Below are 27769 nucleotides of genomic sequence, written 5' to 3'. Positions count from 1 at the left end.
ATCATGAACAGAGAACAGCCATCTTCCCTTCTGGCTGAGAAAAAAAATCCAACCCACAAATCCAAAATAGACTGCTTCTTGGCTGTCAAGCACATTGAACACATGAGTTTTATATCTTCTAGTATGGAAAATTTCTAAAAATGAGTGAACTTCAAGCAGACTTTTTTTTTTAAACACAGCTTAGTCAAATGCAGTCAGGAATTAGCAATCTGGCGGCAGCACAGTGACTCCACACAAATCAAACTCCTGTCTCCTAGAACCAAAGCTAACTACCTAATAAGTCATCTGCACACAGGCTTTATAAACACTAAAATTAACTGACCATATACAAGATGTATGCACAAGAAAAACACACCAAAACAAACAAGGTCACAATTATCTTTCTACTAATTTAGAACATCTTATAAAAGATTTTAGAAAAAGAAAATCCATTTATCCTTTCTCTACACATGTACCAATACAACTTAAATGCTTTATTTGTATTTCATCTCAGTAACAGTTTTGTTTATATTTTGAATTCTAGAATACAAGCAGTGTTTATTATAGTAAATACAAAAAATGTAAATGAACACAAAACATATTTCTAAGATGGATATCATATACAATGGGAGCATGACCACAGTCTTTGGAACGAGAAGAATCAGGTTTCAAAGGGAACCTTTACTGTCAGCTGTGTTACTACAAGCAGTGTCAATGCGTCCAAAGTGTTCTACTGTGATCTATTCTACTCTGTTAACAATGGACTTTGCATATGCATATTTAACACAGAATCTTAATCTATGCTTCCTTCTATTGGTCTAAAGATTTTTACTTGACTTTTCCCTATCACTTTTCCCTATCAATATATTCAGATATTATTATACCAGTATTCTCCACCAGAGAGAGAATGTGTCTTATAGTTAGTTACATGTCTCTTTTCCCCTCACAATCATGCACATGGTGTATGTCTAGAAAATATTTTTGAATATGTACATGAATGCATGGGAGAATCTGTTATTCAAAAGCGTGCAATTAGGAAGCCATCTTTTCTTACTGCGATCCTTGCTACAATCCTGGACCTTCTGCAGCTCTGACATTTCCAGTGTGAGTAATGAACAAAAGCAACACAGGGTCAATTTCTACTGTGCTGCCCTCAAAGAAACCCCAAACTAAACAATGTAAAAGGACAAAACTGGAAAGGAAATAGAAGAACAACTGCAGGATGGGATGAGAATAAGCCCAACACTCTCGGCAGCTTCCCTAAACAAACACAGGATCTCATTAGAGTCCCAGCCCTTCAACACTGCTTCAAGAGGACTTGAAGCCCCTAATATTTAAAGCCAACCATCTCGTTTTAACATAGGATTTGCCTGAAAGACCACAAAACAGGGGACCAGTAATCATATTTCTATTATGCATGATCAACCCAACAGAAAAAGTTGCCAAGTCCAAGCAAGAAAAATAAATAACTTCAGAAAAATCTCAAGTGGCACAAAGATATGAAAGGAGATTTCACTCTGGTGGTATCTTTCTAAGGTTTAATGCTTAACTCATACCTGAGGGATAATCTTCTTTTTCTTATTATTTGCTGCATTGGGTCCAGAAAACAGTTTCTCCAGGGCAGCTAAAGCTGCACTTGCCTTTGCCACTTTCTTATTTGGACCTGCACCTCTGAATTTTTGTCCATCCACTTCTACCTAAAATCAAGAACAACACTCTGCAGTTATCCCATGCAATTCCTCTGTGTAGTTTTAATTTAAATGTATCATAACACAGAAAACAAAAACACCAAAAGTCAAGAAGTGCCATAAGAACTGACTGAGTCTAAGTCTTTTTTTAAAAGTAAGCTCAGAACAACCTATGACTTTGAGGGGAAAAATAAGGTTGCCTTGTATCTAGGTACATACCTCCATCACAAAGCGTTTGTCATGGCTTCCACCTGTCTCCGAGATGAGTTCATACTTGAGACCTCTTCTTTTTTCATTGAGCTCCATGACAGGATTTTTGCCACTTGCTGTGAGAATAGGGCCCTGAGTTCTTACCTAAAAGGAGGTTCAACCAAGGAAGATTTTAAAGTATTAGATTTCTTATTAATACAAGTATACTATATCTCTACTGAAAAAGAGGCTCAAAAATCATACTTTAAAGCATTTGGGAGCTAAAATGCATGATTACTTCTACGTATGAATGACAAAACATCTCTAAAGGGACAGAAATCCTACATACAGTGAGCACTGTAGGAAGCCATCTTGCCAGCCTGTCATGGAAGCAAGGAGGTCTCCACAAAGCAGGATGCTAGAGCAGTGGAGCCTGGCCATTACCTGACACTCCAGGGTCTGATCTAGTGTGTTCAAGATCTAAGAACAAAACTATAAATGACTAACAATGTAGGTAGAAGAGTAAAGATTCACATTCAATGTTTTTTACCTTTAGGATTAGGCTTAAACAGCTCTCAATTTGGGAGATGGAAAGAAAATGTGCCTATACACCTCTCAGTCTCTAAAGAGATTCGAGGGAACCAACAGTAAAAACAGCAGGCTACAGACTATGAATTCAGAAATTAAAAAATAAAAGCAGTCATTCCCTGCCCTCAAGGATCTAGAGTACAGTGGGAGGGACTGATCTAATCACTATGAAATAATGAACACTCAATGGCACTCCACTCCAGTACTCTTGCCTGGAAAATCCCATGGACGGAGGAGCCTGGTGGGCTGCAGTCCATGGGGTCGCTAAGAGTCAGACACGACTGAGCGACATCACTTTCACTTTTCACTTTCATGCATTGGAAAAGGAAATGGCAACCCACTCCAGTGTTCTTGCCTGGAGAACCCCAGGGACGGGGGAGCCTGGTGGGCTGCCGTCTATGGGGTTGCACAGAGTCGGACACGACTGAAGTGACTTAACAACAGAGCAGGTGCATGTTATGGAAACATAGTACAAGTAATCATTTTCTAGGGCAAACAGCATAGCTTTCCTAGAAGTGAAAGTGAAAGTGAAGTCACTCAGTCGTGTCCAACTCTTTGCGACCCTGTGGACTGTAGCCTACCAGGCTCCTCTGTCCATGAGATTCTCCAGGCAAGAGTATTGGAGAGGGTCGCCATTTCCTTCTCCAGGGGATCTTCCCGACCCAGGGATCGAAGCCGGGTCTCCTGCATTGGAGTCAGACGCTTTAACCTCTGAGCCACCAGGGAAGCCCAGAAGTGACATACAAAACTGATCTTAAAAGCAGTACCAGACCATGGTAAGGAGGAAACATAGAAGGGCATTCTGGACAGAAGAAACAGCCATGCAGAAGTCCAAGAGAAGGAAAGAATGTTTCGGAAATGTAAATAAATTCTATTTGGCTATATTAAGGGAGTGAGGAGACAAAAACAGAACCAGATTAGAAACACCCTTGATGTAGCCAAGCCATAAAGGACTTCAAATGTCACGCAAATGAGCTTCAACCTTTTTATGGACACCAGGGAGCCATTGGAGGATTTAAATCTGAAAACCAGAGCCATTACTTTGCTGACAAAGGTCCGTATAGTCAAAGCTATGAGTTGGTTCATTTTCATATGCACTGTACTATCAACCACAGTACCAAGTACAGAATAGATGATAAGTAAGTCTGTATTTACTAGTAAATCCCTTTATCTTAAACTAATCCTCTTGGTATATCAATGAGATGTCTTTTTCTGATTTTATATTTGCCCATCTTTAATATAGTGGACAATAATGACAAATCTAGACAGTGTATTAAAAAGCAGAGACATCACTTTGCCCACAAGTGACATACAGTATAGTTTATGGTTCTTCCAGTAGTCACGTATGGACGTGAGAGCTGGACCATAAAGAAGGCTGAGCATCGAAGAATTGATGCTTTCAAACTATGGTGTTGGAGAGGACTCTTGAGAGTCCGTTGGACAGCAAGGAGATCAAACTAATCAATCCTAAAGGAAATCAATCCTGAATATTCATTGGAAGGACTGATGCTGAGGCTGAAAACCAATACTTCGGCCATCTGATGCGAAGAGCCAACTCACTGGAAAAGACACTGATGCTGGGAATGATAAAAGACAGGAGGAGAAGGGGACGAGAGAAGATGAAATGGTTAGACGGCATCACCTACTCGACAGATATGAGTCTGAGCAAGCTCTGGAAGATGGTGAAGGACAGGGAAGCCTGGCATACTGCAGTCTATGGGGTCTCAAAGAGAAAAATCATGATTAAATTAGAAAACAACTCTAGAGGTGGTAGAAAGAACTGACACAAAGATAAACTAGCAGTGAGGAAGAAAAGTAATTCATGTAAGAGTGCAAAGGTTAGGACTGAAAATAAATCACAAAATACCACATAACCACAATTTTAGAAAGACCCAATGATTGAGCACTTTTTGAGGTTAGAGATCATGTCTATAATTCTGCCACAGTAACTGCTCAAGAAATGGTGAACAACAAGTATATATAATAGGACTTTAATATATATAAACCTAATGGACAGCAAGATTCTCTTAAAATACTCTATGCTGATTTAATAAGTAGTTGATATTATCAAAGTGGAACACTGGACAATTTTAAAAGATAATATTAATAAACATTCCTGGATCATTTTGTTAAAAACATCATTTCTTGAAGAATTTTTAACAATCTATATTTTTTTAAGTTTCAAGGCAAATTTCCGGTCTCCGTCTTTTAAAGGTAATGAGTAATTTCTGAAACTATTCTATGTGGTAATCACTCTCTGTTTTCAAACCCGGAATTACTTTTTTAAAATATTGAATTTTTTTTTTATTTGGCTGTACTGGATCTTAGTTGCAGCATGCAAGATCTAGTTCCCTGAACAGGGGTTGAACCCAAGCCCCCTGCACTGGGAACGTGGAGTTTTAGCCACTGGACCAACAGGGAAGTCCCCTGAAATCACTTCTATAAAAATGAGTCAAGACAAAAATAAAAGTTTTCTCCCCTCTCCATTACTACATTTTACGGAAGCAAAGCAGAGATGGATTCACTACCAGAACTTCCACATACTCTCCTCCTGCTGCTGCTGCTGCTAAGTCACTTCAGGCGTGTCCAACTCTGTGTGACCCCATAGACAGCAGCCCACCAGGCTCCCCCATCCCTGGGATTCTCCAGGCAAGAACACTGGAGTGGGTTGCCATTTCCTTCTCCAATGCGTGAAAGTGTAAAGTGAAAGTGAAGTCGCTCAGTCATGTCCGACTCTTCACGACCCCATGGACTGCAGCCTACCAGGCTCCTCCATCCATGGGATTTTCCAGGCAAGGGTACTGGAGTGGGTCGCCAGTGCCTTCTCCGACATACTCTCTTAACTGCTGCTAATTCAGCCCACAATGCTCTGCTCTCTTAATTTCCTTTGAACTTAACAGTCTGAACCTTATAATTAATGAGCTCTTTTTCTCTTAGTGAGCTTCCCAGGTGTGCTGTGGTAAAGAAAGTAAGTCAAGTCAAGTCACTCAGTCGTGTCCAACTCTTTGCAACCCCATGGACTGTAGCCCACCAAGCTCCTCCGTCCATGGGATTCTCCAGGCAGGAATACTAGAGGTCACCATTTCCTTCTCCAGGGCATCTTCCCAACCCAGGGATCGAGCCCAGGTCTCCTTCATTGCAGGCAGACGCTTTAACCTCTGAGCCACCAGCGAAGCTGTGGTAAAGAACCCACCTACAAAGCAGGAGGCATAAGACACTTGGGTTCAATCCCTGGGTCAGGAAGATCTCCTGGAAGAGGGCATGGCAATCCATTCCAGTATTCTTGCTGGAGAATCCCATGAACAGAGGAGCCTGATGGGCTACAGTCCATGAGTCACAAAGAGTTGGACACGAGTATTTATAACACTGCCAGCAAACCATCTTTGCCTGCCTGTGACAACCACTTATGAATGACTGGTCCTCTCCAAAGGCAGGTGCCATGGCTTCTATCCACCACATCACAAGTGGAATCAGGAATGGCTTTCACAGGCCTCAGCCCTAATCCGTTCCCTCCATACAGGCCTACCTGGTACTTCTCAGACATCTACTTTCACAATTCCAGATCTCTGGTGGCCCAGACGGTAAAGAATCTGCCTGCTGTGCAGGAGACTGGGAGACCTGGGTTCAATCCCTGGGTCGGGAAGATCTCCTGTAGAAGGGAATAGCTACCCACTCTAGTATTCTTACCTAGAGAATTCCATGGACAGAGGAGCTTGGCAGGCTACAGTCCATGGGGGTCACAAAGAGTCGGACATCACTGAGTGGCTAACATTTTCACTTTCCTTGTCCCAGAATGTCTTCTTTCCATCTCTTCCCCACAGAGCAAAATCCTCTTCATTATCTCAAATCAAGCTCATATATTACTCTGATTTTACATGTGTGTATGTTTCATTTTGCAATCATGGCGCTTATCACATCATATCATAATAATGAATATATTTTGCCCTTCTATCCTCAGAATACTTTAAGGCTCTGGACACAATTTCTGTAGCATCTAGTAATATGCAGATACTAAAAGGAGTTTAGTCCCTCATAGCTCAGTGGGTAAAGAATCTGCCTGAAAAGCAGGTAGGAGACCTGGGTTTGATTCCTAGGTCGGGACGACCCTCTGGAGAAGGAAATGGCAACCCACTCCAGTATTCTTGCCTGGAGAATTCCATGAACAGAGAAGTCCGGCCATGGGGTCTCAAGAGTTGGACACGACTTAGCGACTAAACCACCACCAAAAGGAGTTTAGTACTAAGTCCCTGATAAATATTCATTCTTAGAAAAGACAAATTTTTTAAAAAATGTCATATAAGCTCTTGCTAAGTTAATTTTCCTTATGTAAAATGCTACAAGCAAGGGCCCCTTGAATGTCCAATTAAGCCATGTATCATTTCTACTTGGATTTTTGTAAAATTCTATTATCTGTGACAATGTGTCTTAGGTCAGGACTACTCAAGAGTCTGAGGAACAGGCTATGCCCTCTTTAGGGCTGGCCCAACTCAATGATGACCTGACCCCCACAGCTTAGAACAAATTTCAAATAATCCTAAATTTCCCTCATTAGCTTTTTTTTTTAAGTTTACATACATAAACACATTCATTCACTGATAGCCAAGCAGCTTGCAGGATCTTGGTTCCCCTACCAGAGACTGAACCTAGGTCCCTGTAGTGGAAGCATGGGGTACTATCCACTGGACTAGGGAATTCACTAGATCTTTTTGCTTTTCACACTTCAGTTATTTGTTTACATTCTTGATATACTGTAATTGTGAGATGCTGGACGTGATTCCCATGGCCAGCAAAAGAGAAACGCTAGTTAAATTAGGATACATCCGTACATTACAGTTATGCTTACAAATATTTTTAGAGTTAAGCGAAAAAAAACAAGATGTAAAACTGTATGAAAGTATCATTGCCTTCATAAAAAAATAACCAAAGAAAAAAGGCTGGATAGAAATAAACAAAAATATTAATAATGGCTGCCTCTTAAGTACATACACCTGTATATGCTTTTGATTATCTCACAGGTACTTTTCCAGACCTCTCAAATTTTTGACATTAAACATACATTATTTTTATTTCTGAGAAAAAAATATATAAGCATACCTCTAAGGTACTGGAGGTTTCAGTTGTAGAATTTCCAGTATTATTGCTTGAGTTTGAAGACACTGTTTCATTTTTGCCTTCGTTATCTGACTTTTCATCGGAACTCATACATTCAATATCTGCATCAAAGCCCGTTGGGTATCCCATTGCCTGCAGCACCTGTAAAAATTACATTAAGATTCAGTTTTATTCAAATACCAGACACCTCAGAGAATAGACGAAATACTGAGAACAACAGTTTCAAACCCAAAGCATTTGAATCCATGGAACACCTTGCAGGAAAAGCAAGATGTTGCTCATCTACAAATCCTTGGTTAAACAAGCTTTACCTACAAACAAATGGGTATCACCACAAAAAAATGGAGGAAACCTCCTCAGAGTAATTAGGTTTAAATAACAGATAACAGAAATGCAAACCTGAGGCTACTCCAAGTTCACTTAATTTGGAGATGAGGACTTCTCTGATGGCACAGTGAATAAGTATCTGCCTGCCAGTGTGGGGGACATGAGTTCCACTCACGGTCCAGGAAGATTCCATATGCCAAGGAGCAACTAGGCCTGGCATCACAACTACTGAGCCCGTGCACTGCAACCAATGAAGCCCACATACCTGGCTCCTGTGCTCCGTGAGAGAAGCCACCCGAGTGAGAAGCTTGCTCACTGAAATGAAGAGTAGCCCCCACTCACCACAACCAGAGAAAGTCCATGCAAAGCAACGAAGATGCTACACAACCAAAAATTAATAAAGTACATAAATAATTTGGAAATGAAAGATAGAGAAACAGAATAGCCAAATTCAGGCAATGAGGTGGCAGTAATTAAAAGTAGAGTGGCACACTATGAAAAGTACACTGGGCTAGAAAGGAAAAGATCTGATGGTCTAACCCTTTTCTCCTCTGATCCTCAATTTTCTAATTTGCAAAACAAAAGGCTAATTGACCTAAGTTTTATGACTCAATCCAATAGAGGAAATTACCACAGAAAGGAAATCAAGACATTTTCTTTACTTTGGAGCCAGTTTGCCTGTAGTTACGAAATTACAGCTGTAGCTTCCTACTATCATCCGTTCCTTTGGTTTTCAACTTAAACCATAATCAAGACTTGAAAGAAAAGATTCAGTCCTTGGGTTTATCCTCTTCTGCTAAGTGAACCAGGAACAAATCTAGGTGTCTATCTCCTTCCTGCCTATCAAGGAGTGATTACTCTATGGCTCCCTCCCATGTTTACTCTTGTGTATTTCCATTCATGTTTGGCACTTCTCATCTTTTTTAAAATAGTTTTCCAAACAGTGTATGTGTGTGCATGTGTGTGTTTGCAAGCCTTTTAAAACCTCCTTCCAGGTTAAACTGCTTTAGATGTTTGCAAAAGAATATGTTCACGAGCACTTTTATAAGCCTCTTTCAAACAGGCTGACACTGAATTATCAGTCACTGACTTAAAGGTCTGTACCAAAGTTAGGTTCCTAAAGATCCCTGTGTTTGTCTCAGCTTTTGAGTATGTTTTAAGTTGCTTGAGTGTAAAAGCGATGGCATATTTCTTTATTACCTGAACTATACCTAATAGCTTTCTTAAAAACCTGTAATGGTCGCCTCACAAATGAGAAAGAAGTCAAACAGCCTAGTCTTTATAAATGATGGCATCCTGTACAAAGGATTTTGCTAACATACATGAAATTACGCTAAACAAAAAATGGGCAGAAGTAGAATTCTAAATCAAGAGAACCTGAAATTAATTCACCCAGTTCATATGGAGAACTTGGCATTCTGTTGAACATCTCAAATTGTAAATAAATTTTCTGTATTCAATGGGAGTAAGGCCAAGAATACTTTAACATCGTAATTCTAAAAGGACTCAAATAGTACTTCACACTAAGTACACTAACATCACTTGGTTATATTCTCATCAATGTTTGTAAAGAAAACACCTTCTCTACTGCCCAAGTCCTGCAAATACACTCTCTCTGAGACATTCCATCTCTGAAAGAGCAGTTATTAGTCTGGAATTAATACCAGGTTAACTGAGGCTGCAAGTCAAAAGCCGTGAGTCCCAAAGAAATTTGATTTGTTTACTCCAATAAAAACTAAAGACGTGCAGTTTCTCCAAATTTAACACGGACAGTTAAAAGAGAATAATGTAAATTATTTAACACCACTTCTCTCTGCCTTTTTTTCACATATCACATTCGTTTTTGTAGCAACATACTTCAATACATTTATAAATATTTCATATAAACGGATAACCTCAAAGGATATTACAAATGTACTTACAACACAGCACAACAAAAACATTTTCAAATTACATCATATTTCTATGAACACATATTCTGAAATTATTAAATAGCATAAGCCACAAAAGTTAAAAAAAAAAGTGTGGAGTTCTTAAACTCTAGAACAATTTGTTTAGAATCAGTATTAAGGTCAAAAAAACTGTTATACAAAGAAAAGTGAGTTACAAAGAAAAGTGAGTTTCAAACGTCTGACAAACAAATCAAACCTAATAAATCAATTGAGCTGAAAATCACAAGATAAGGTGAATAGAAAATCCAGGGTAATCATGCCTGTTCTCTTCTGGCAGGGGGTTAAGGCTGAGACAGTCGATAGCCTCAAAGATGAGGGACCAAGAGTGAAAACATGAAACACCCTATCCATGGCTCTCCGCTCAGGAGAAAGCCATACGCACAGCTTACGATGGTAGAGAAGTGATGGCTCCAGAACTTCTGCAGAGGGTCTTTATTCCTTGTCCCCTTCACCTGATCTTTTGTCTACAATGACTAAGACTCTTTTCATGGAATATGGCTGATTATGTCCGTAAAGATGTTCTTTGTGAGGGACTGTCAGGAAAAACGAAGGGAAGACTGGCCATTAATCTTCATTACTTTAGGGTATGTGCTGCTAGGCAGCCAGGCTCCTTGAGCAAAACTGGTTTCTTCTTGTCTCATTTTGATTTCAGTGCTGTTCTTAACAGGTACAGAGGTTTACCAAGTTACTGAGTAAAGAATGCAAGAATTTTTATCTGGTGGGACCTACTTTTATAAACACGTTACATATAAAACACACTCCGAAATTCACTTATAACAGAATCTATAATGAGATATAACCTTTACAGAAGGCAATTTAGCAATATATGCCTGACATCTAATAAGAAATCCTAATCCTTTGCTAAAGACAAGAGAGAAAAGGAAAGATACACCCATGTGAATGCAAGTTCCAGAGAACAGCAAGGAGAAATAAGAAAGCCTTCCTCAGTGATCAGTGCAAAGAAATAGAGGAAAACAACAGAATGGGAAAGACTAGAGATCTCTTCAAGAAAATTAGAGATACCAAGGGAACAATCACGCAAAGATGAGCACAATAAAGGACAGAAATTGTATGACCCAACAGAAGCAGAAGATATTAAGAAGAGGTGACAAGAATACACAGAAGAACTATACAAAAAAGATCTTCATGACCCAGATAACCACAATGGTGTCATCACTCACCTAGAGCCAGACACCCTAGAATGCGAAGTCAAGTGGGCCTTAGGAAACATCACTACGAACAAAGCTAGCGGAGGAGATGGAATTCCACTTGAGCTATTTCAAATCCTGGAAGATGATGCTATGAAAGTGCTACATTCAATATGCCAGCAATTTGGAAAACTCAGCAGTTGGCCGGCCACAGGACTGGAAAAGGTCAGTTTTCATTCCAATCTCAAAGAAAGGCAATGTCAAAGAATGTTCAAACTATCACACAATTGCACTCAACTCACATGATAACAAAGTAATGTTCAAAATTCTCCAAGCCACGCTTCAACAGTATGTGAACCATGAACTTCTAGATGTTCAAGCTGGATTTCGAAAAGGCAGAGGAACCAGAGATTAAATTGCCAACATCCGTTGGATCATAGAAAAATAAGAGATTCAGAAAAACATCTGCTTTATTGATTACGCCAAAGCCTTTGACTGTGTGGATCACAACAAACTGTGGAAAATTCTTCAAAAGATGGGAATACCAGACCACCTTGTCTGCCTCCTGAGAAATATTTTATGCAGGTCAAGAAGCAACAGTTAGAACTGGACATGGAACAGCAGACTGGTTCCAAATTGGGAAAGGAGTACATCAAGGCTGTATATTGTCACCCTGTTTATTTAACTTCTATGCAGAGTACATCATGTGAAATGGTAGGGTGAATGAAGCACAAGCTAGAATCAAGACTGCCAAGAGAAATATCAATAACCTCAGATACCCAGATGACACCACACTTAAGGCAGAAAGCAAAGAATAAAGAGTCTCTTGATGAAATTGAAAGAGGAGAGTGAAAAGGTTGGCTTAAAACTCAACATTCAGAAAACTAAGATCATTTCACCCAGTCCCATCATGTCACAGTAAACAGATGGGGAAACAATGGAAACAGTAAAAGACTATATTTTGGGGCTCCAAAATCAATGCAGATGGTGACTGCAGCCATGAAATTAAAGTACACTTGCTCCTTGGGAAAAAAGCTGTGACCAACCTAGACAGTATATTAAAAAGCAGAGGCATTACTTTACCAACAAAGGTCCGTCTAGTCAAAGCTATGCTTTTTCCAGTAGTCATTTATGGATGTCAGAGTTGGACTATAAAGAAAGCTGAGCTCAAGAGAATTGATGCTTTTGAACTGTGGTATTGGAGAAGACTCTTGAGAGTCCCTTGGACTGCAAGGAGATCCAACCAGTCCATCCTAAAGGAAATCAGTCCTGAATATTCACTGGAAGGACTGATGCTGAAGCTGCAACTCCAATACTCTGGCCACCTGATACAAAGAAACCTACTCATTAGAAAAGACCCTGATGCTGGGAAAGATTGAAGGCAGGAGAAGAAGGGGACCACAGAAGATGAGATGATCGGATGGCATCACCAACACGATGGACATAAGTCTGAACAAGCTCCGGGAGTTGATGATGGACAGGGAAATGGGGTCGCAAAGAGTCGGACAGGACTGAGCTACTGAACTGAATACATGTTTAGCGAATTAACAGATCACTCAAATGTGCTTTCTTCTTATTTATTTTTGGCTCTGATGGGTCTTGGTTGCTGTGTGGGCTTTTCTCTAGTTGTGGTGAGTGGGAGCTACTCTCTAGCTATGGTGTGTGGCCCTCTCATTGCAGTGCTTTCTCTTATAGAACATGGGCGCTAAGGTTCGAGGGTTTCAGTAGTTGTGGCTTTCCAGCCCTAGAACCAGACTCTATAGTTGTGCCACATGGGTTTAGCAATGTTATAGCATCTTCCCAGATCAGGGATCACACCAGTGTCTCCTGCCTTGGCAGGCAGATTCTTTACCACTGAGCCACTAGGAAAGCCCTGTGCTTTCTTCTTAACCTAGCAATTCCATCTCTAGAATGTATCATAAAGGATAATCAGACTAGTTCACAAACATGAAAAGCAATCAACTCGATGCATCTAAATCTAAATGGATTAGTTACATTATGGCAGATTGATAATAATAAAATATTATACCATCACTAAAAATTAGAACAAACTTTGTTATTAAAAAAAAAACCTCATTATAAATTTTTAGATACACAAGAAAGCCATGGTCCTATTTTAAATATACATTTTTGTATACACAGTATGTTGGTGCCTCCACTCCTTATGTGAAACCCTTGGAGCCAGATTGTTTTCACAATTCCTAATGATGCAAAGTTTATAAAGCTAAAACAGTACATTCACCAAATATTTTCCAAATCCTCAGTGGATTCTCAGGTGCCACCCTATGTGTGTGCATCACTTAGGGAAATATTTTTCATTTTCAATACTTTTTTGGAATTATAATTTTAAAAACAAAAAGCTTAGAAAAATACATACCAAAATATTAATGGTTATTATGAGAACAAACAACACCTAAATCTTGTCATATTGCAAAATGTGCCACTCTACTAACTCCCCCAAATTTGACTAACTGAAATCTGCAATATGCCCACTAGCTTATATTACACGTTATTACAAGAAATAATCCACAGGCTATCACTGCATCAGAGATCCCTCTGAAAGACGTCACTGCTTCATGATATTGCTTTGATTCCTTTTTATGAAGACCTACCCAAGGGGAATGCCAAGCGACCTTTAGGCCAAAACAACTCTGACTCTCATAATCAACTGTCATAGACAAAGAACTGATACAGATATTTCACAAGCTTTCTGGTCAAATGTTAGAGAACTTATATTCAAATTTGTGACTCATTCTCAGCATACTTTACAACTATATTTTTAGTCTTATTCCTAAATTCCCTTTTCCCTCATTCTTAGTATTTTTTTTGTCTCGTTTTAAACTCATATTTCAACATACTTAAAAAGTACTCCCTTTTAAACAACATACCGTATTGTTCTATAATTTTACGGCTTAGCTGTTATTTTTCTGCATTATGCTTATTCCCACTTAACAAATAACTGACCTATGTGTCTATCCACTGTCTTTCTCCCCATCCTATCCTCATCAGAATGCAAGTTGCAGGAGGGTGGAGACTTTCTTTTGGTCACTGCTATATTCTTAGCATCTATGATAAATGTTTACATTTTCGTTACTAAACACCTGCAAACTGGAATGATTATGAAAACAGACCAATTATATCTTATGTCATACCGTTACATAACAGAACTTTTCTAAAGTTAAAAGTTATCTTCCATCTACATAATCTTTGACATTTTCATATTTCTCTGTAAGAGGCCAGATGTACTCATGGATAGAGTCTAGTATTTAGCAATTTTCTACAAACTTATATGCATAATTGACTGGTTCAATCCTGGATCTTATTCTTTATGGAAATTTCAAAATTCAGAAAAAGCACCAGATGCCAAAAAAAAAAAAAAAAATCATCAACTTATGATAGAAAAAAATCTGCAAATAGCAAAATATCCAATGACGGGAATGTTTAAACAAGTAACAGTGTATCTATTATAATCATTATAATAACACAGACATTAAAATACATTTATAAAGATTTTAGTAACATGGAAAAATACTGATGACATGTGAAATGAAAGAGGATTAAATTACATATACACTGTGAGCTCAACATAAAAGAATGAGACAAAAATACTGTTGTATATACTATATAAAATATTAATGAACTGCCTCAGAGATAAGCAATTGACATACATTTTCTTTACTTTTTTCTGTGTTTTGCAAATTTTGTATCATCAATACATATCATTTTATAATCAAAAAAGAATAGTTTTGTGATTCAGAGGTAACAGAAGTCTATACACTATTGTCATTAAACTCCTGAAAATTCTGTTAATTTACCATAGATAAACAAGCACATTATTTACAACATAAAATAACAAAGCACTGTTAAGTGAAATAAATACTCTACCTTCACTGCTACGTGAAGCTTCGCTGTTTTCTTGGATGGTCCTGAGGCTTCGTATGTTGTACCATCCACATCTACAGACATTGTGAAGACTGGGGCATGGACAGGGCCAGACTGAGATAAGAGCTTATACTGAAGCCCAGGCCTGATCTGATTCAGCCTCATTAGTGCATTCATAAGGTCTATTGCTTTACTATCCAGAACTGCAAGAGAAAGAGGAATGAGATCAGAAATTAAACCACTTGCTTTCATCTATGTTTTTGTAGGTTCCTAGTAACCACTATAAACTCAGGTTTTAAAAAAGCAAGAATTTCAAAATGCACATATAAATTCACTTCATAAGTAATTCTAAAATTACTGCTTAAATACTTAAGCCAACATCATTGCAAAAGTAACATGCATTAACATGTTTGCTGTTGTTTAGTTGCTAAGTCAATTCCAACTCTTGGTGACCCCAAGGATTGTAGCCTACGAGGTTCCCCTGTCCATGGGATTTCCCAGGCAAGAATACTGGAGTGGGTTGCCATTCCCTTCTTCAGGGGATCTCCTCACCCAGGGATCAAACTAGTGTCTCCTGCAATGGCAGGCAGATTCTTTACCCATCAGGGAAGCCCATGCATTACCATAGCTATTAATTAATTTTAGTTTGCCAATATTAATATATCTTAAGCAAATGGTACTTGAAAACAGAAGCTATTCATTTTCTTCAAACTTGAATTCAAATCAATCAAATTCTTCACTTTTTAATTTTTATTTTTCTGGGACATAAATCCTTTCTAGTTCACATCTACAAGAATAAAGATTTTACACACTTTTCCTTAAGTTTCGTTTCATCTTCTTATTGGGATCTTTATCATCCCCTAATCCATCTTCAAATGGCCTCTTCAGAGCTGAAGACCCAGCACCTAAAAAAAGGTACAAGAGATTATCAGTTAAAACAATGATTCCACTTACTCTGCTGCTGCTGCTGCTAAGTCGCTTCACTCGTTTCCAACTCTGTGTGACCCCATAGACGGCAGCCCACCAGGCTCCCCCGTCCCTGGGATTCTCCAGGCAAGAACACTGGAGTGGGTTGCCATGTCCTTCTCCAATGCATGAAAGTGAAAAGTGAAAGTGAAGATGCTCAGTCGTGTCCGACTCTTTGCTACCCCATGGACTGCAACCCACCAGGCTCCTCCACCCATCGGATTTTCCAGGCAAGAGTACTAGAGTGGGGTGCCATTGCCTTCTCCATCCATTTACTCTACCAAATGTGTTTAATATGTTCAGGAAGGAAAAATCTTAGGAATCACACAAGGACTATAAGACCCTTTCACCGATCAATTAAAATTATAGGGACTTCCCTAGTGGTCTACTGGTTAAGACTATGCTTCCAATGTAGGGGACATGGGTTTGACCCCTGATTAAGGAACAAAGATCCTACATGCCATATGGTGTGCCCAAAATATAAAAAATTTTTTAAATTTTAAAACATGTATGCGTTCAGTCCAATTCTGTCGTGTCCAACTCTTTGCAACCCCATGGACTGCAGCATGCCAGGCTTCCCTGTTGATCACCAACTCACGGAGCTTGCTCAAACTCCTGTCCATTGAGTGGGTGATGCCATCCAACCATCTCATCCTCTGTCCTTCCCTTCTCCTCCCGCCTCAATTCCTCCCAGCATCAGGGTCTTTTCCAATGAGTTGGTTCCTCACATCAGGTGGCCAAAGTATTGGAGCTACAGCTTTAGCATCAGTCCTTCCAATGAATATTCAGGACTGATCTCCTTTAGGATGGACTGGTTGGATCTCCTTGCAGTCCAAGGGACTCTCAAGAGTCTTCTCCAACAACACAGTTCAAAAGCATCAATTCTCTGGTGCTCAGCTTTCTTTATGGTCCAAATCTCACATCCAGACATGACTACTGGGAAAAAGCATAGCTTTGACTAGACAGACCTTTGTTGGCAAAGTAATGTCTCTGCTTTTTAATATGCTGTCTAGGTTGGTCATACCTTTTCTTCCAAGGAGCAAGCGTCTTTTAATTCCATGGCTGCAGCCACTATCTGCAGTAACTTTATAATCTTGTAATAGCAAAAACTATTAACTGAATCTTCATGAAACAATATTAACCCTTCTTATATTTATTTTTCCATTTATTCAAATATATTCATACAAATATCTATGCATATATTCACAACTGTATATGCATAAACAGTATATATCAAAATGTTAAAAGTAGTTATCTCTGGTAGTAAGATTTATTTTCACTTATGTCTTTTTAAATATTTCTCTAAGTTAACATTTATTATATAAATTTTTCAAGTCAACATGTTAAAATCTCATGCTTTTGGAAATCTGATTATTTCTCATACTACAAAATACTTCTGCCTGCCCATTCAAATTCCTATTCAAGATTTTATTTACAGTTCATCTCATTAAGTTTTCTTCAGCTTCTCTCTCATCTCAATTTTTTATATGTTTCTATGACAGCAGAAATATAAAGTGTCATATGGAGTCGTGTCATTGTCTATTTCATATATAGACACGTTGTGTTTCTTTAGTGCTCTAGGAAGGTCAAAGATATTTTCTGCTTACCTTGTATCTTATAAACTAACATAAGACTTAGAAACAACATAATGGGTATGGAACAAAAACTAAAAACTAATATTATCAATTTCTTAGATAAAGCAACTAGTTAATAACAGTGGGAGTCATAAAGGAGGAGCTTTATTGTCCAAAACAAAAACAATCAGAGAAAAGCTTATCAACCTGTCCAATTACCTTAAAAGACCTCTCTGTGTTTTCACCTTAAAAGCTGGTTGTCAGGTTTCCTAAAGAAAAGTTATGCTCAAAAGATTCATGCCCAAAAAAAAAAAAAATTCATGCCATAATGTTTCCAGATACTTCTTGGAGATAACTACATATTCTCTGATCATCAAGATTTATAATCTCTTCGGGTAAACACTGACTTCAGCATTTGCTTGAGTCAATACCTACTACTCAGGTCAATCAATCTTGATGTTCTCTCTTCAACAGAAGGCAGTATCTACTTATATATGCTTAGTATTGTATTTCATCTGCATTACATAAAACTGTATATATGCTAGTCTTCCAGAATGCAGTCTTCAAGAGACAAAGTTAAGAAGGAACAACGTCTATTCAATCACTCTCCCACTCATTAAGTTGCATTAAAAGCTGCTCTCTGATTGCCTGGAATTCACTAGCTGGCTTAAACGTACAGATCTGTTCCCTAAAATCTCCAGCTACATGAAGTTTGCATGGATTAAGCTTCATTCTACCATCCCTGCTACTGGACAAGGGCTGTAAAATCTGGAGCTAATCATAATAGTAACGGGTGTGGAGAGCATGCCTTACAAAAAAACACGCTGTTCTCAATACATACAGTACCTAGAAACAAGAAATGGTCATTTGAGAGGCAACAATTTTTAAAAACAACAGGTGGGGGGGTTCAGGTTGGGGAACACGCGTACACCCGTGGCAGGTTCATGTTGATGTATGGCAAAACCAATACAATATTGTAAAGTAATTAGCCTCCAATTAAAATAAATAAACTTATATTAAAAAATAAATAAATAATTTTTAAAAAATTAAAATACAAAAAAAAAACAACAGGTGAGGGCTTACCATATGCCTGGCACTGTTCTTAATACCTTATATGAATTAATTTATTTAATTCTCACAAGCATCCTATGAAGTCTGTACTTCATCATTCTCATTACAATTTCATTCATGTATTTATCCAGCAACAAATATTAATAGAGCATATTTCTATGTTCAGGATAACTTTAGATGCTAGACACCAAGAACAAAACAACTTCCCTGTTTTTAGAGAGCGTGTGCACACCTGGTGCCGGAGACTAAGCCCAGCATGTCATCTGGTCCCGAGCACAATGGAGAAAAGTTAAAGACTTACCGGAGAGCAGGCGCTGCTATTTTTTAACATGTGGTGCACATCAGAAAGGTATCACTTATAGATAAGGTAATTAACTGACAAAGACTTGAAGCAAAGAAAATTCAGCTGTTTGGGGAAAGAGCCCCAGGAAGAGAAAACTCCACTACAAACATCTTCCAGCAGGAACACACTAAGAAACAGCATAAAGGCCTGAGTGGTGGAGTGGCATGAACAACGATGGGTCCAGAGAACACGATGAGCAGGAGTAGAAGTTCTCAACCTTAACTGCCACTAACTCACCAGACGAACTTTTGGAAAATACAAAAGTTCCACTTCTAGTATGAGAAAGTAAGTCAATGGAAACAGACTTCCTGACAAGAGTAATTAGAAAAGCTGGACCCAACGCAGGATAAATATCTGCTTCTGTGCAATTATGAACTATGGAATCAAGGTCCAGGAGATGAAGGAAGCCTTGCGCTGGGGGCCACATTTCCTTTGGAGGTGTCTTCCACCCCCAGAAGAAGCCACTAAGAACTGAACAGAGCACTTCTTAAAAAACTTTTTTTATTATGGAAAATTTCAAACACTCACAAAAGTGTAAAGAGTAGTATAATAAATTTCCATGAATCCATCAATTAGCTTCAAGAATTATCAACATGTGGCCAATCTCATCTCATCTGTATCATTCTCTTGTCCTCTCTCCATTTTTGTTAAACAAAAGATTCTTGTTCGTTATTTATTTTAAATATAGCCATGTGTACATGTCAATTCCAAACTCTATAACAATCCCTCCCCTTCAGGTAATGGTAAGTTCTGAACAGAGTACTTTTTTTTTTTTTTCAGAGTACTTTTTAATAGCATCCAGGTCTCAGGGATCAAAAACTGAACCTCAAGGACCTCCAAAAGAGGAAGGCCTTGTGAATTTTCCATACTGTAGGGTGGCCCTCTCCAGTGCCATATGTGGGAAGTAAATGAAGTCAAAACAGTCTGCATTTCACAAGGATTGAGGCCCAGCTTCAAATCACCAAAATGCCCAGTTCCATTAGTATGATCCAGATTGCCAATTCCACTAGCCCAGAAAGATATATAAATCCTCCCTGAAGGACGGAATCATTATTCTAGTCTTTAAATTCTAAAATTTTTCAATTTACATCTCCAGGACTCAAAACAAAAACACATGGAAAGACAAGATATTCTAACAAAAATCATGAGAATCAGCAGAATATAGAAACAGATTCCCAAAACACACTGATGATGAAGCATTCTTTCAGAAACAAACTGTATTAAAGAGAACGATCGGACTTCTCAAAAAGAAAAGACATCAAGAAGAATTTCTGCCATAGTATCTAAAGCTAGAAAAGCTAAGATTCTAGAAATTAAAAACTGAAAGACCTACAATAGGAAACAGACAATCCATAATTGAGGGGAACTGACATACTTACCTCAATAATTAAGAATAAAGTTTTAAAAAATTATACTACATATGTATAAGATTTAAGCAACATAATGATCAAATATGACCTGACATGTAAAGAATATTCTGACTCTACCAACTGTAGACCTTACACACTGTTTCAAAGTGTGAATCATTTATAAAAACTGACCATGTGCTGAGCCATAAACTAACTTTCAAGAAATACCAAGTTCAGTTCAGTTGCTCGGTCGTATCTGACTCTTTGCATCCCCATGGACTGCAGCACACCAGGCATCCCTGTCCATCACCAACTCCCAAAGCTTTTCAAACTCATGTCCATGGAGTCGTTGATGCCATCCAACCATCTCATACTCTGTCATCCTCTACTCCTCCTGCCTTCAATCTTTCCCAGCATCAGGGTCTTTTCCAGTGAGTCAGTTCTTTGCATCAGGTGGCCAAAGTATTAGAATTTCAGCTTCAGTGTTAGTCCTTCCAATGAATATTCAGGACTGGTCTCCTTTAGGATTGACTGGTTTGATCTCCTGCAGTCCAAGGGACTCTCAAGAGTCTTCTCCAACAACATAGTTTGAAAGCATCAATTCTTCAGCACTCAGCTTTCTTTAGAGTCCAACTCTCACATCCTTACATGACTACTGGAAAAACCATAGCTTTGACTAGACGTACCTTTGTCAGCAAAGTAATGTCTCTGTTTTTTAATACACTGTTTAAGTTGGTCACAGCTTTTCTTCCAAGGAGCAAGCGTCTTTCAATTTCATAGCTGGAGTCAACATGTACAATGACTTTGGAGCCCCCCCAAAAAATAAAGTCTCTCACTGTATCCATTGTTTCCCCATCCATTTGCCATGACATGATGGGGCCAGATGCCATGAACTTAGTTTTTTGAATGCTTAATTTTAAGCCAGCTTTTTCACTCTCCTCTTTCACTTTCATTAAGAGGCTCTTCAGTCCCTCTTCGATTTCTGCCATAAGGGTGGTGTCATCTGCATATCTAAGGTTATTGATATTTCCCCCAGCAATCTTGATTCCAGCTTGTGCTTCATCCAGCCTGCCATTTCACATGATGTACTCTGCAAAGAAGTTAAATAAGCAGGGTGACAATACACAGCCTTGACATATTCCTTTCCCAGTTTGGAACCAGTTCGTTGTCCCATGCCCAGTTCTAACTGTTGCTTCCTTACCTGCATACAGATTTCTCAGGGGGTAGACAAGGTAGTCTGGTATTCCAATCTCTTGAAGAATTTTCCACAGTTTGTTGTGATCCACACAGTCAAACGCTTTGGTATAGTCATTAAAGCAGAAGTAGATGTTTTTCAGAAACTCTCTTTTCTGTTTTGATGATCCAATGGATGTTGGCAATTTGATATCTGGTTCCTCTGTCTTTTCTAAATCCAGCTTGAATATCTGGAAGTTCTTGGTTCACGAACTGCTGAAGCGTAGCTTGGAGAATTTTGAGCATTACTTTGTTAGTATGTGAAATGAGTACAACTGTACAGTAGTTTGAACATTCTTTGGGACTGGAAGAAAAACTGACCTTTTCCAGTTCTGTGACTACTGCTGAGATTTCCAGATCTGCTGGCATACTGAGTACAGCACTTTCACAACATCAGCTTTCAGGATTTGAAATAGCTCAACTGGAATTGCCTCACCTCCACTAGCTTTGTTTGCAGTGATGCCTCCTAAAGCCCACTTGACCTCACACTCCAAGATGCCTGGTTCCAGGTGAGTGATGAAACCTCTGTAGTTGTCTGGGTCACGATCTTTTTGGTACAGTTCTTCTGTGTATTCTTGCTACCTCTTCTTAATATCTTCTGCTTCTGTTAGGTCCATACCATTTCTGTCCTCTATTGTGCCCATCTTTACATGAAGTGTTCCCCTGGTATCTCTAATTTCTTGAAGAGATCTCTAGTCTTTCCCATTCTATTGTTTTCCTCTATTTCTTTGCATTGATCGCTGAGAAAAGCTTTCTTATCTCTCCTTGCTATTCTTTGGAATTCTGCATTCAGATGGGTATATCTTTCCTTTTCTCCTTTGCCTTTCACTTCTCTTCTATCCACAGCTATTTATAAGGCCTCCTCAGATAACCATTTTGCCTTCTTGCATTTCTTTTCCTTGAGGATGGTCTTGCTCACTGCCTCCTATACAACATCACAAACCTCTGTCTATAGTTCTCCAGGCAGTCTATCAGATCTAATCCCTTGAATTTACTTGTCACTTCCTCTGTATAGTTTTAAGGGATTTGATTTAGGTCATACCTGAATGGTCTAGTGGTTTTCCCTACTTTCTTCAATTTCGGTCTGAATTTGGCAATAAGGAGTTCATGATCTGAGCCACAGTCAGCTCCCGGTCTTATTTTTGCTGACTATATAGAGTTTCATCATCTTCTGCCACAAAGAATATAATCAATCTGATTTCAATGTTGACCATCAGGTGATGTCCATGTGTAGAGTCGTCTCTTGTGTTGCTGGAACAGGATGTTTGTTATGACCAGTGTGTTCTCTTGGCAAAACTCTTAGCCTTTGCCCTGTTTCATTTTGTACTCCAAGGCCAAACTTGACGGGGGGACAGAGCAAGGGAATCACACAAAGCATGTTCTCATGTCACAGTAAAAATAGAGATTAACTAGAAAAATCTTCATTTGTCTGGAAATTAAGTGATGACATTTAAATGGCTTATGTGTCAAAAAAATGGTAACAAGGGAAAATTAAAAAATAGTTTTAGCCAACTGATAATGAAAATACTAATGTAAAAAGAGTACAATGCACATAAATCTGGGCATAAAGGAAAACAGTCTTAATCGTGTATATGATAATATAAGAGGCTAAACACTAATAATGTATTCACCTCAAAATTTTTCTTAAAAGAACAGCAAATTAAACCCAAAGGACATAGTAAGGAAGAACAAAGGATAAGAACAGAAAGCAATGAAATAAAATACAAGCATATGCCAGGAGATGATCAACAAACACAAAAGCTGATTTCTTTTTAAAAACTGACAAATCTGTAGTGAGAATGATCAGGAAAAAAAGAAGGTACAAAAATGTATAAAAGGGCATCAATATTGCAGACACTAAGAAGAGGATCTTATAAACTACATTATATTTAAATTTAGATGAAATGAACAAATTCCTAGACAAACACAATTTACCAAAACTCTCATAAGAAGATAACCTAATACACATTAAGGAAATTAGATCCTTAAGTTAAAACCTTTCCACATAGAAAATCTCATACCCAAATGGTTTCACTGGTAGATTCTTCCAAATATTTAAGGAAAAAATAACATCAATATTACATAATCTCTTCCAAGGAACAGAAAAAGAAGGACAGAATCTTCTCAACTAATTTTAAGAGGCCCGCAAAACCTTAGAGCCAAAATTGGACAAAACATTACAACAAAGGGAAACTGTCGATTAATCTGACACACAAAAACCTGTGTTTCTATGATCTGCTCACAAAAACCCCCACAAGGTTGTTCATAGCATCTTTATTTGTAATTGTCAAAAACTAGAGACAAACAATTAAGAAGAGGTGGCAAGAATACATGGAAGAACTGTACAAAAACGATCTTCAAGACCAAGATAATCACGATGGTGTGATCACTGACCTAGAGCCAGACATCCTGGAATGTGAAGTCAAGTGGGTCTTAGAAAGCATAGTCACTACGAACAAAGCTAGTGGAGGTGATGGAATTCCACTTGAGCTATTTCAAATCCTGGAAGATGATGCTGTGAAAGTGCTGCACTCAATATGCCAGCACATTTGGAAAACTCAGCAGTGGCCACAGGACTGGAAAAGGTCAGTTTTCATTCCAATCCCAAAGAAAGGCAATGCCAAAGAATGCTCAAGCTACTGCACAATTGCACTCATCTTACACGCTGGTAAAGTAATGCTCAAAATTCTAGAAGCCAGGCTTCAGCAATACGTGAACTGTGAACTTCCTGATGTTCAAGCTGGTTTTATAATAGGCAGAGGAACCAGAGATCAAATTGCCAACATCCGCTGGATCATGGAAAAAGCAAGAGAGTTCCAGAAAAACATCTATTTCTGCTTTACTAACTATGCCAAAGCCTTTGACTGTGTGGATCACAAGAAACTGGAAAATTCTGAAGGAGATGGGAATACCAGACCACCTAACCTGCCTCTTGAGAAACCTATATGCAGGTCAGGAAGCAACAGTTAGAACTGGACATAGAACAACAGACTAGTTCCAAATAGGAAAAGGAGTACGTCAAGGCTGTATACTATCACCCTGCTTATTTAACTTATATGCAGAGTATATCATGAGAAACGCTGGGCTGGAGGAAGCACAAGCTGGACTCAAGATTGCTGGGAGAAATATCAATAATCTCAGATATGCAGATGACACCACCCTTATGGGAGAAACTGACGAGGAACTCAAAAGCCTCTTGATGAAAGTGAAAGCGGAGAGTGAAAAAGTTTGCTTAAAGCTCAACATTCAGAAAACGAAGTTCATGGCATCTGATCCCATCACTTCATGGGAAATAGATGGGGAAACAGTAGACTTTATTTTTTGGGGCTCCAAAATCACTGCAGATGGCGACTGCAGCCATGAAATTTAAAGACGCTAACTCCTTGGAAGAAAAAGTTATGACCAACCTAGTTAGTAGATTGAAAAGCAGAGACATTACTTTGCCAACAAAGGTCCGTCTAGTCAAGGCTATGGTTTTTCCTGTGGTCATGTATGGATGTGAGAGTTGGGACTGTGAAGAAAGCTGAGTGCTGAAGAATTGATGCTTTTGAACTGTGGTGTTGGAGAAGACTCTTGAGAGTCCCTTGGACTGCAAGGAAATCCAACCAGTCCATTCTCAAGGAGATCAGCCCTGGGATTTCTTTGGAAGGAATGATGCTAAAGCTGAAACTCCAGTACTTTGGCCACCTCATGGGAAGAGTTGACTCATTGGAAAAGACTCTGATGCTGGGAGGGGTTAGGGGTAGGAGGAAAAGGGGACGACAGAGGATGAGATGGCTGGATGGCATCACTGACTCAATGGACGTGAGTCTGAGTGAACTCAGAGAGTTGGTGATGGACAGGGAGGCCTGGCGTGCTGCGATCCATGGGGTGTCAAAGAGTCGGACACGACTGAGCGACTGAACTGAACTGAACTGAGAGACAAACAAAATGTCCTACAATAGGTACATGACTTAACCAAACTCTGGTTCATCTGTGGCACAGAATCCTACTTAACAGTAAAAAGGAATAAACTATTGACATGTGACAACAACTTGGATGGGTCACAAAAGTATCATGCTAAGTGGGGAGATGAGGATCTCAAAAAATCACATAATGATAACTTCATTGATATAAAATTCTTGAAGTAACAAAATTACAGAGATGGAGAAAAATCAGTAGTTTCCAAGGCTTGAGGGCTTTCCCCTGTGGCTCAGCTGGTAAAGAATCCGCCTGCAATGTGGGAGACCTGGGTTCGATCCCTGGGCTGGGAAGATTCCCTTGAGAAGGGAAAGGCTACCCACTCCTACTTGCAAAGAGACACGACTGAGTGACTTTCACTCCAAGGCTTGCGGATGGCTGAAGGAAGAGGTGTGGTATTGCTCTAAATGGGCCGCATACACGAGTTCTCCGTGATGAAATCGTCTGTGTCTTGACTGCCATGGGGGTTACACAAATCTACACATGTGATAAAGTGGCATAAAACCTATATCCACATTGTATAAATGTCAATTTCTTGGTTTCCATATTCTCCTATAGTTACATAAGATGTAATGACTGGGAGAAACCAGGTGAAGGTTCCATGGGACATCTCTGTACAATCTTAGCAATTTCCTATGAATCTGTAATTATAGATAATAAGGGGAACAACAAAAAGAAAACTGCTGCTTAATTGAGAACAGATAAGATGGGCAAGAAGACCAGGCACAGAAGACAGACAATAACAAAGGCAAGAAATCACAAGTGCAACTTAGGCCAGGACGGCAGCAGTGAAGAAGTTAAAGAGCTGAATACCAGACACACTTTTAAAGTAAAACAGCCAGGTTTGCTGATGATGTGCATGTGGGTGAAAGAAAGAGAAGATTCAAGGGTGAAGGTTTTTGGCCTGAGAACGGAGATGGGTAGTTTCCAACATCTGGGATGGTGATAATTACGGGAAACAGGTGAGAAGGAGAGTAAGGACAGGACATCTGAAGTGTGAGTTGTCTTGAGATATCCATGTGGAAACACTGAGACATTTAGATAAGGAGGGCTGAGGTCAAGGGCTGGGAGTCTAGAGTGAAAACGTAAACTTGGGAATCTGCAGTGAATAGAAGGTATTTCAAGACAAGAAACTAGATGACGTCTCTGAAAGAGTCTAAACAGGGGTAAATAAAGAAAAATGGTCTGAGGTCTGCACCCAGGACACTTTACTATTCGAAATCAGGAAGATAAGAAAAAACAAAGACAGCTGAGGAAAGAACAGTGGTGTAAAGATCCATGACAAAGTAATGACCCGGAACTCAAATGAAAAATAGTACTTCATGTCAGACAATAGCAAATGTTGTTGAGGATATAAAACAACAGGAATTCTCATACACTTCTGGTAGGAATATAAATTGCTATGTGTACCACTTCCTAGATCATATACTGGTCCACAGTAATTCCTGCATCTGTACTCTAGAAGGCATATATAAGTAAGCTCCCAGCAACAATGTGGGTGGCTGCCAAAAAATAAAAAGAAGCCTAATGTCCTTCCAAAGTACAATGGCTAAGCTACAGCATATTCATAATGGACACTGTATAAGTATAAAATGAACTATGACTGTATGCAGTAACATGAAAGTATCCCAAACAACACTGGATAGAAAGACGCCAGTCACGGAAGATTAAATTCAGTAGGATTTTACTTCTATAAAGTTCTAGGCAATTGCCAATTAAATTACGAAAGCATACAAAAGTGGAAAAGCTTTAAAGAAAATCAAGAATATTACCAAAAATCAGTAGTTCAAGGAGCAGGAAAGTGATGTGTTAGGATAAATAAATGTTTCTGAGAAGCTGATAACGTTCTGTTTCTTAACTAGGATGATGATTATATGGAATTTTTAAATAATTACTTTTTTAATGACACAACTGAGAGACTGAACTGATCTTATACTTTTCTATATATAACTAATTATAGCAGAGAAAGTGTTCACCTGTGTCCAGTGTTGCTGAAAAGGTCACAGGAGAGATTCAGAGAGATGAGGAAGAAAGTTTGGTTAGAATTAAGCTTTCAAGAAAGTGAGGAAAAGGAAAAAGAAACAACAGGCCACTCTTTCCAAAAGTACTCCTGTAAAAGGGAGCAGCTTCTTCCTGTTGGAGAAAGTTGCAGAACCAAGGGGGAGTTTAGCTTTGTTTTTCAAATGAGAGACGTTAGAGTAGGTTTTCATGCTGATGAGAATGGTTCAGCAGAAAAGGAGGAATTCATGCTGGTGAGAAAAGAAAGAACTGCTAGGATGATGTCCATCTATAGGCAAAAGGGGATGTGATATAGTGAATGAGTAGAAAAGCTGGGCTTTTCCCAGTCAAGGGAAGGAAAGTTAAGTGCAAGGGGACTTCAAGCAAACAAGGTCATCAGTTGAGAAGGA

General features: G+C 38.9%; 1 protein-coding gene across 1 annotated transcript in view; it reads right to left on the bottom strand.

Annotated features, from left to right (window-relative positions):
* Window positions 1-27769, bottom strand: part of STRBP (spermatid perinuclear RNA binding protein) — a 64208-nt gene that overhangs the window by 11723 nt on the left and 24716 nt on the right. The window contains exons 10-14 of the mRNA XM_068986647.1: window positions 15678-15770; window positions 14869-15068; window positions 7539-7697; window positions 1887-2021; window positions 1536-1676 (exon numbers count right to left, since the gene is read on the bottom strand). Of these exons, the coding sequence (XP_068842748.1) occupies window positions 1536-1676; window positions 1887-2021; window positions 7539-7697; window positions 14869-15068; window positions 15678-15770 (728 nt within the window). The remainder of the gene's footprint in view (window positions 1-1535; window positions 1677-1886; window positions 2022-7538; window positions 7698-14868; window positions 15069-15677; window positions 15771-27769) is intronic.

This window comes from Capricornis sumatraensis, chromosome 1 (genome assembly GCF_032405125.1).
Source record: "Capricornis sumatraensis isolate serow.1 chromosome 1, serow.2, whole genome shotgun sequence".
NCBI lineage: Eukaryota > Metazoa > Chordata > Mammalia > Artiodactyla > Bovidae > Capricornis > Capricornis sumatraensis.
The sequence above is the reverse complement of the archived record's forward strand: the minus strand, read 5'-3'. Positions and strand labels throughout refer to the sequence as shown.